Source organism: Erythrolamprus reginae, chromosome 6 (assembly GCF_031021105.1).
Source record: "Erythrolamprus reginae isolate rEryReg1 chromosome 6, rEryReg1.hap1, whole genome shotgun sequence".
Classification (NCBI taxonomy): Eukaryota; Metazoa; Chordata; class Lepidosauria; order Squamata; family Dipsadidae; genus Erythrolamprus; species Erythrolamprus reginae.
The window spans coordinates 95,796,627-95,805,599 of NC_091955.1; the positions used below are offsets into that span (position 1 = coordinate 95,796,627).

The 8,973-nt window shown below is 45.1% G+C and overlaps 1 protein-coding gene and 1 non-coding gene across 2 annotated transcripts in view; both read right to left on the reverse strand.

The window, feature by feature from the left end:
* LOC139168849 (F-box DNA helicase 1-like) overlaps positions 1 to 5,407 on the reverse strand; it is a 51,470-nt gene extending 46,063 nt beyond the window's left edge. Inside the window, exons 1-3 of the mRNA XM_070754591.1 lie at positions 5,275 to 5,407; positions 2,637 to 2,804; positions 1 to 527 (exon numbers count right to left, since the gene is read on the reverse strand). Of these exons, the coding sequence (XP_070610692.1) occupies positions 1 to 527; positions 2,637 to 2,804; position 5,275 (696 nt within the window). The 5' untranslated portion in view covers positions 5,276 to 5,407. The remainder of the gene's footprint in view (positions 528 to 2,636; positions 2,805 to 5,274) is intronic.
* Positions 5,408 to 8,444: 3,037 nt separating this feature from the next.
* Positions 8,445 to 8,516, reverse strand: TRNAP-AGG (transfer RNA proline (anticodon AGG)). Its single transcript has one exon. It is a non-coding gene; the product is annotated as a tRNA-Pro (tRNA).
* Between the last annotated feature and the right edge of the window lie 457 nt (positions 8,517 to 8,973).

The window sequence follows — 8,973 nt, forward strand, 5'->3', positions numbered from 1 at the left end:
CCTCATGTCAGAGATGATGCGCTTCCAACGTCGACACACCAGGCATAGATTTTGGAGGAGATCGACCACAGGAACCAAGGCAAAGATCTCCTGAAGGATTTCATCGGGTAGTTTCTCTAGTGTTCCCTGAGGTACGTCGTCCCCAGATGTGGTTCCTAAGAGCCCAAAGTGGACATCGGGAAGTGGATCCACCTCAATGTCCTCAATTTCCTGCTTGACACGTCCATCGCCTGAGCTCTCTTCAGGAAGCCTCACCAACCATGGTTTGCATCCTTGGATTGCTTGGCCAGCCCTTCCATCGGAGTCGCTAGGACCCTGGGAGAAACATAACTGTTTCTTGGGGGGCGTCGAGGTGTCCATTCCGTCGTCAAGAAGACTGCAAGAATCGTCCGAGTGAAACTCTGAGTCATGAGCGAAGTTCTCCAGAGGTTCCTCAACTTTGATTTTGTGTCCTTCCGCGACGTTTTTGGAGCATGTCGAGAGGTGGGTTCCATTCCTGAAATAATCTGTGATGGTCCTTTGGTGGCCTGCAAACGCAACAGAGGGAGAACGGGACGACAAATTATACAGCAGTTTCAAAGCACGGCTGCACCCAGGTGTTGTGGTTAGCTCTGGCCCAGCTCCTGCCCCAAGGACTGTGGATGTGGGGGAGACATCCACATGCTGCAGGCCTGTTTTGCCCCCGGTGGAATCTGCTGATGAAGGCTCCTCTGACCAAGAAGACATGAGTGACAGGGAGGAGGAGAGTGGGGCATACAGCTCAGAAGGAGATCAATTATCTAGTTCCTCCTTGGATTCAGAACAAGAGTTAATGATACAGCCACGCATGCGGAGAGCGATGCATAGGCAGCAACAACTGAGAGATTATTATCAAAGAAAATGAGGCCACCTGTGGTTGGGTGGGGCTGTGGTCATTAGTGAGGCTGCTATAAAGAGCAGCCTGTGGGTTTGGCCATTGTGGAGGATTATCTGATCGTTGGGTTTCGTGACTGCTTTGCTGACTTCGACCTTTGTGTGCTGATTTTTCCCCGCTTTGAAACTAGACCAGAGCAAAGTGTGTTTCACTTTGTGAAAGAAGAAGGACTGTGAATTGCCTCACAGCTGCAAGCTAAGTATCACAGAACTGATAAGGGACTTGTACAAATGACCAGTTTGTTTGGAGACGGGTGCTCTTTGCTATACCAAACGAGGGCTTGGTTTAAGTGCATTTTCAGTATAAAGAACATTGTTTTGAATTTTCAAATGTGTGTGTGTCTGAAATTTGTACCTGTGAATTTTTGGGAGGATTCTACCAGAGAGCCCGACAGAACACCAGGCAGAAAACCCAACTGTTTGCAACACACCACGGATGGCCTGCTACAGGAACGGTAAAGTACTATGTTCTGGTAGCGATTTTCAGGATGCGTTCGCAGCTGTGCACCCTGACATAGTCAGGGCATGCGTGCCCACATGAGCTTTGGCTTCTGCACAAGCGAAATTTCACACAAAGACCACATGCGAAGGAGATTTCGGCGTTTTTCAGCGAAAATCTCTAAAATCTTGCTCGCGCGAGCGTCTTCACATGACATTTTGCTGTGCTGTGCAGGCACAGAAGCAAAATCTCATGCCAACTGGCACACACCCGCTGTATGGGCGCGCCCCCACAACGCCCTTGAATGGCGCACCAAGGCAGTCCTTTGCTGCAACACACCCTTTTGCATTGCAATGACACAACATTGCTTTTGTGGTTTTTAACCAAAGCTCACATTAGAGAAACATCTTTCAGCTGTGGCGAGGGGGGCATTTGCCCAGGTTCGCCTGATGCACCAGTTGCAGCCCTATTTGGACCGGGGGTCACTGCTCACAGTCACTCATGCCCTCATCACCTCGAGGCTCGACTACTGTAATGCTCTCTACATGGGGCTACCTTTGAAAAGTGTTCAGATCGTGCAGAATGCAGCAGCGAGAGCAATCATGGGATTTCCCAAATATGCCCATGTTACACCAACACTCCGCAGTCTGCATTGGTTGCCGATCAATTTCCGGTCACAATTCAAAGTGTTGGTTATGACCTATAAAGCCCTTCATGACATCGGACCAGAATACCTCCGAGACCGCCTTCTGCCGCACGAATCCCAGCGACCGGTTAGGTCCCACAGAGTTGGCCTTCTCCGGGTCCCGTCGACTAAGCAATGTCATTTGGCAGGACCCAGGAGAAGAGCCTTTTCTGTGGCGGCCCCGACCCTCTGGAACCAGCTCCCCCCAGATATCAGAGTTGCCCCCACCCTCCTTGCCTTACGCAAGCTCCTTAAAACCCACCTCTGTTGTCAGGCATGGGGGAATTGAAATTTCCCTTCCCCCTAGGCTTATAGAATTTATACATGGTATGCCTGTATGTATGATTGGTTCTTTAAATTGGGGTTTTTTAGATTGTTTTTTAATATTAGATTTGTTTATATTGTTTTTAATATTGTTGTTAGCCGCCCCAAGTCTTCGGAGAGGGACGGCATACAAATCTAATGAATGAATGAATTAATTAATTAATTAATTAATAAAGTATCTGACGCGGCATCTGCCCCCGAAACCATTCACTGATATTTTCAGGAAATGCCTTTCTTACTCTTGCGTCGCAATGCAAATGTCACAACTCATCACACCTTTGGAAGTCTTCTTCCTCCTCCGAGGCGTTGGGCCAAGGTGCCCACGGGAATCTCGGCTGCCCGGCCTCTGGCTGAGGGGCTGCGTCAGGGAGGCTGTGCCTTCTGGGCTCTGCTGAAGAACTTCACAATCGCTCGCTGTCAAGCGCAGTTGCTTGAAACTCCTCACTGACCCATAAGGGGAAAAAAACAGAGAATGAAAGCAGATTTAAGAAAGAGAAAAAGAGTCTGGGGAAAGAGAATCTACCTTACAGAGCTCATACTTCACGGAGACCCAGCACAAACACTGTAGACCCCACCTAGCTCCAAGCTTAGTTTCTTCCACGTGCTCAGTAGCACTTAACTATCAATGGCTGACTGAGTTTTCACAGGACTCTCCCAGCCCATGAATATCTCAACAGATGTTGGTGCATTCCCCCATGAATTTTATTCATATTTATTTAGTTAGGCAATGGATGGATGGATGGTAGATGATGAAGATGAAGATATAGAAATAAAGACAGATGATAGATAGAGATAGATAGATAGATAGATAGATGAGAGACAGACGGACAGATAGATCAATAGAGATGAACAGATGATAGATGGATGATAAATAGACAGACATAGACACTTGATAATTAAGATAGATAGATAGATAGATAGATAGATATGCAGATGATAGAGACACAGATGATAGAGAGACATACAGATGATAGATATAGACACAGATGATTGATAGATATAGATAGACACAGAAATAAATATAGACACAGATGATAGACACAGATATGAGATAGATACAGATGATGGATTAGATAGACAGACAGACAGACAGATGTGAGAGAGAGAGAGATGGTAAATAGATGATAGATTGATTGGTAGATAGGAATAATAATAATAATAATAATAATAATAATAATAATAATAATAATAATAATGGCATCGGACCAGAATATCTCCAGGACTGCCTTCTGCCGCACGAATCCCAGCGACCGATAAGGTCCCACAGAGTTGGCCTTCTCTGGGTCCCATCGACTAAACAATGTTGTTTGGCAGGACCCAGGGGAAGAGCCTTCTCTGTGGCGGCCCCGACCCTCTGGAACCAGCTTCCCCCAGAGATCAGAATTGCCCCCACCAGTGTTCCCTCTAATTTTGGGGGGGGGGGGGGTGGAAAAGTATAGTGTCTGAGCGGCAGTCCCTTTGGGACTGGGCGGCACAGAAATAATAAATTAATAAATAAATAAATAAATAAACAAACAAACAAGCAAATAAAAAACCCACCCTGTTTTGCCTCAGAGAATTTCAAAATAAAATACTGTATTGTGTGTCTATAACAGGGAGCTCATAATAGGGCAACTCTATCAATATCAAAATGCCACTTAAATAGTTGAGCTAGTTTCAAACTAGATTTTGATTTTCTTTCTCTCTTCCTTACTCCCATTCTTTTTCTTTCTCTTTTCCTTCCTCTCTTTTTTCTATCTGTTTCTCTCTCTTCCTCTCTTCCTCTCTCTCTCCTTCCCTCTCACTCTTTCCCTCTCGGCTTCTGGGCACGTTTGGAAAACTCTGAGTTGATGATGATTTTTAAGTGAGCGATTGCTCACTGCTCAGCTTAGAGGGAACTATGGCCCCCACCCTCCTCGCCTTTCATAAGCTCCTTAAAACCCACCTCTGTCGTCAGGCATGGGGGAATTGAGAATTTTATTATTTATTATTTAGATTTGTATGCCGCCCCTCTCCGCAGACTCGGGGCGGCCCTCCAGGCCTATTCAAGTTATGCATGGTATGTTTGTGTGTATGTTTGGTTTTTAATAAGGGTTTTTAGTTATTTTAAATATTAGATTTGTTATATGCTGTTTTTATTATTGTTGTTAGCTGCCCCGAGTTTACGGAGATGGGCGGCATACAAATCTAATAAATGAATGAATAAATAAATAAATAAAAACAACCACCATACTCTCTTCCGTCTCTCCCCTCTCTGTGCGTAACTATGTATACAAACACCTACACACCTCACTCATCACTGTCCATTCTGAATACATAGCAGGAAACTGGAAACTTGAGAAAATTAAGCATAAATAAAAACAAAGAAATACAGAAGAGTGCAGTTCAATGCCCAGGCCGACCTTTCCTGCTAAGGGGTCGTTGTTTGTCGCCCATCTTTCTATTGGAAGTGACTCTGGGCGCCACAACAGTCATGGAAATGAAACTTCTGGCTGGCTCCAAAGAGGGTTTAATTCCCTTTCTCCCATCCAGACATGCCAAAAAGCTGGCCTTTCTCCACTTGGGCAACCTTAAGACCTGGAGACTCCCACTCCCAGAATCCTCCAACATGCATGCAGGGGATGATGGGACGTGTAATCCCCCCATATATCTGGAGGGCACCAGGTTGAGGATGGTTGCAATTGACTTTCTCCTTTATTTTTTATTTGTTTGTTTTGTCAAGTACATATTGGAGTATGTAAAGATATAATAATATTCATATACTGTACATGATACTAGAAAAAAAAAAGAAGAAACATTAGATAAATTACTTTTCCCCAAACATTACTTTTTCCCAAAATCCTGCCCAGATGGCAATGTTTTCTCAGCTCTACTACGAATAATTTAAACAGAAATTAATTAATCTTTTAAACTCAATTTGGCGACTTGGACTCACTTTGATCCGCAGCCTAATTTGCAAAACAGCCACCGCTCCTTGTTTTTGCACGCGCAGCGCAACTTGCTCCCCTGACAGCGCAATCTAACACGCTGACGCTTTCAGCCAAACGAAACCCCGCCTCTTCAACCACGCGACTGACGGGTCCCTGCCGCCCTATGGCAGAGCTCGCTCCTGATTTTCTCCGCCTTCTTCAAGAGTTTGACCAATGAAAAGTCGATCCCAATGGAAGGGCCCTCCTCCTTCCCTCCAAAGAGATCTACGAAAACTAAAGAGTACTAACCAGCATTTCCGGTTCTGCCGCGAGCTTGGGGGGGAAGCGGAATTCTTTCTCACTTAGTGGCTTTGTCAAAATCTCTTTTGAGGTCACTTTGAGGTCTGCCCCAGAGCATCCTGGGAGGATATAATCCTCTGATACGGCTTTGTCCCTGGTTTCCAGGCAGTCCTCGACTTACGACCCCACAGAGTCCCCAACGTTTCAATTGCTGAGTGAAATATTAAAATGGGTTTGCCTCATTTTACGACCGTTCTTGCCTTTCAGTTGTTAAGTGAGACACTTAGCTGCAAAGTCTCTTTAAAATCTTCCCTTGTATATACCCCTCCTGCCATCTAGTGGCCAATGGATTCTGATTTTTGTCCAGTGTGTGTATATCTGTCCATCCATCCATCTTCTGTCATATTTCATCCATCCATTCACTCTGAAATGTATATACAGTATCTCTCTTCTTTACAGTCCATCACCTATCATCTTCCATTCACCCTTCCACTACCAACAATCAATCCTTCCATCCATCCATCCATCCATCCATCCATCCATCCATCCATCCATCCATCCATCCATCCAATGAAGGGCCGTGGTGGCACAATAGTTAGAATTCAGTATTGTAGGCTAGCTCTGCTGATAGCCAGCAGTTCGATTCTCACCAGCTCAAGGTTGACTGAGCCTTCCCTCCATCCGAGGGTGGGTAAAATGAGGACCCAGATTGTTGGGGGCAATGTGCTGATTCTATAAACCGCTTAGAGGGGGCTGGAAAAGTGCTATGAAGCAGTATATAAGTCTAAATTCTAATGCTAATAATAATAATAGTAATAGTAGTAGTAGTAGTAGTAGTAGTAGTAATAATAATAATAATAATAATAATAATAATAATAATAATAATTTATTAAATTTGTATGCTGCCCCTCTCCGAAGATTCGGGGCGGCTCACAACAATAATAATAACAGTATACAATATAACAAATCTAATATTGAAAATTATCTAAAACCCATCATTTAAAAATCATGCAACACAAGCATACCATACATAAACTATATAAGCCCGGAGGAGATATCTCAGTTCCCCCATGCCTGGCGATATAGGTGGGTCTTGAGCAATTTACAAAAGGCAAGGAGGGTGGGGGCAGTTCTGATCTCTGGGGGGAGTTAGTTCCAAAGGACCGGGGCCGCCACAGAGAAGGCTCTTCCCCTGGGGCCTGCCAGATGACATTGTTTAGTCGACGGGACCTGGAGAAAGCCAACTCTGTGGGACCTTATCGGTCCCACAGAGCATATTGCCATCTCCAAGGTCCCTTCCAGCTCTATTCTATTCTAGGAATATTCTAAGTCAGGGGTGTCAAAGTGCAGGCCAGATGCATCTGACGCAGGCAATGTCCACCCCAACTTCGGAAAGAGGGGGGGAAACGTGATACGTCACATGAGGCCGTGAGTTTGACACCCATGTTCTAGGTGTTCAGTTAGTAATGCGGTGGTTAAGCAAATCCGCTTCCTACATTGACATTGCACAAGAATTGAGATCACATGATCTCAGGGCAATGCCAAATGTTGTGCGGTCAGCTCCCAGGATCCTCCAGCCAACCTGCTTTGAGATATTTATGTATGTATGTATGTAGGTAGGTAGGTAGGTAGGTAGATAGGTAGGTAGGTATGTATGTATGTATTTATTTAGTCAAGTACGTATTGCTGGTATTCAAAGATATAATAATATTTATATACATGATACTAGTTAAAAAAAAGAAACAAACATTAGGACAGGGGACGGAAGGCACTCTGGTGCACTTATGCATGCCCCTAACTGACCGCTTAGGAATCGGGAGAGGTCAACAGTGGATAGTCTAAAATGTAAAGTTTTGGGGGTTAGGGGATGATACTACAGAGTCAGGTAGTGAGTTCCATGCATCAACTACTCGGTTACTAAAGTTGTATTTCCTGCAATCGAGTTTACAGCGGTTTACTTTAAGTTTGTATCTGTTGTGTCCTCGTGTGTTGTTGTGGTTGAAGCTGAAGTAGTCGTTGACAGTAAGGACGTTGTAGCAGGTGATTTTATGGGCTATGCTTAGGTCGTGTTTAAGGCGATGTAGTTCTAAGCTTTCTAAACCTAGGATTGTAAGTCTAGTTGCGGAGAGTATTCTGTTGCGCATGGAGGAGTGGACGGCTCTTCTGGTAAAGTATCTCTGGACAGTGTTTATGTCCGAAATACGGTGTGGATTCAACTCTCAGAATTCCCCAGGTAGCACTTTCAGACGGGGGTACTTCAAATTCCAGAATTCATTGTGTACACCAGTGATGGCAAGTGGCACGTGGAGCCATATTGAAGGGCATGTGGGGCCTTGCCCTAGGTCATCTCCAGAGCGCTGATTTTCGGCCTTGGGGAAGGCCTTTCCGCCCAACGGAGCCTTCAGGGAAGTTTTCTGAAGCCCCAGAGTCCAAAATACCTGCCCAAGACCGGAAGTTGAGAAAAACGGACTTCCGGTTTACCCATTGGGCTGATTTTCACCCTCCAGAGCTTCAGGAAGGTTCCCTGAAGGCTCCAGAGTGCAAAAAACAACACAACGGGCAAACCGGAAATCCGTTTTAATGGACTTCCGGTTTGCATGTTAGGTTGTTTTTTTCACCATCTCAGGCTTCAGTGAGGCCTGCACACATGTGCGGGAACAGGGGGAATTGTGCACATGTGCAGGGGCAGTGCGGGTGTATGTGCATACTTGGGGGGAGGGAATGGGTGTGGACACTTGCGCGGGTGCTAGGACACACACACACACACCCTTTTCGCACATGAACCGAAAAAAGTTCCCCATCACTGGTCCCCACCAAGAAATCCCTCTCAAAGTTCTGTCTTGTCTCTCTGCTTCCTGGAGAAGTTATTCCAGGGAGAAAAAAACCCACCAAAATTGGGCTCGTCCGGGATTTGAACCCGGGACCTCTCGCACCCTAAGCGAGAATCATACCCCTAGACCAACGAGCCAACTGCTTCAGATGCCTTCCAGATGTTTGCCTCCTTCAGACACTTTGCTCATTAGAGGCTCAAATTTCTTTCTTGGCTCATGGCAACCGGCAGAACCAGTGGTGCGGTGCGCCACGTTCATGCGCCAATTGTCTGCACATTTTTTGGGAGAGGAAAAACTCTTTTAACTCTTTACTGGGATTTGAACCATCCACCAAACATATCATCCAGGAAAGGCCGAGCGTGATGAGGGATTACATAAAACATTTAGATTTATTTAAATTAATGGAAATGAATGCATTTCAATTTATTTAATAGCATCAATATTCCAATGTTAAAAATGGATTTTTTTCCTGGAGATTTTTGAGAAAAATTACATTACAGTATCCACAATTGATTAAAATGTATGTATATCTGCCACTCAAGTCCAGTGACTTTGGGTGTAGGGGCTTATGGGAGAGGGAGTCCTCCTGACATG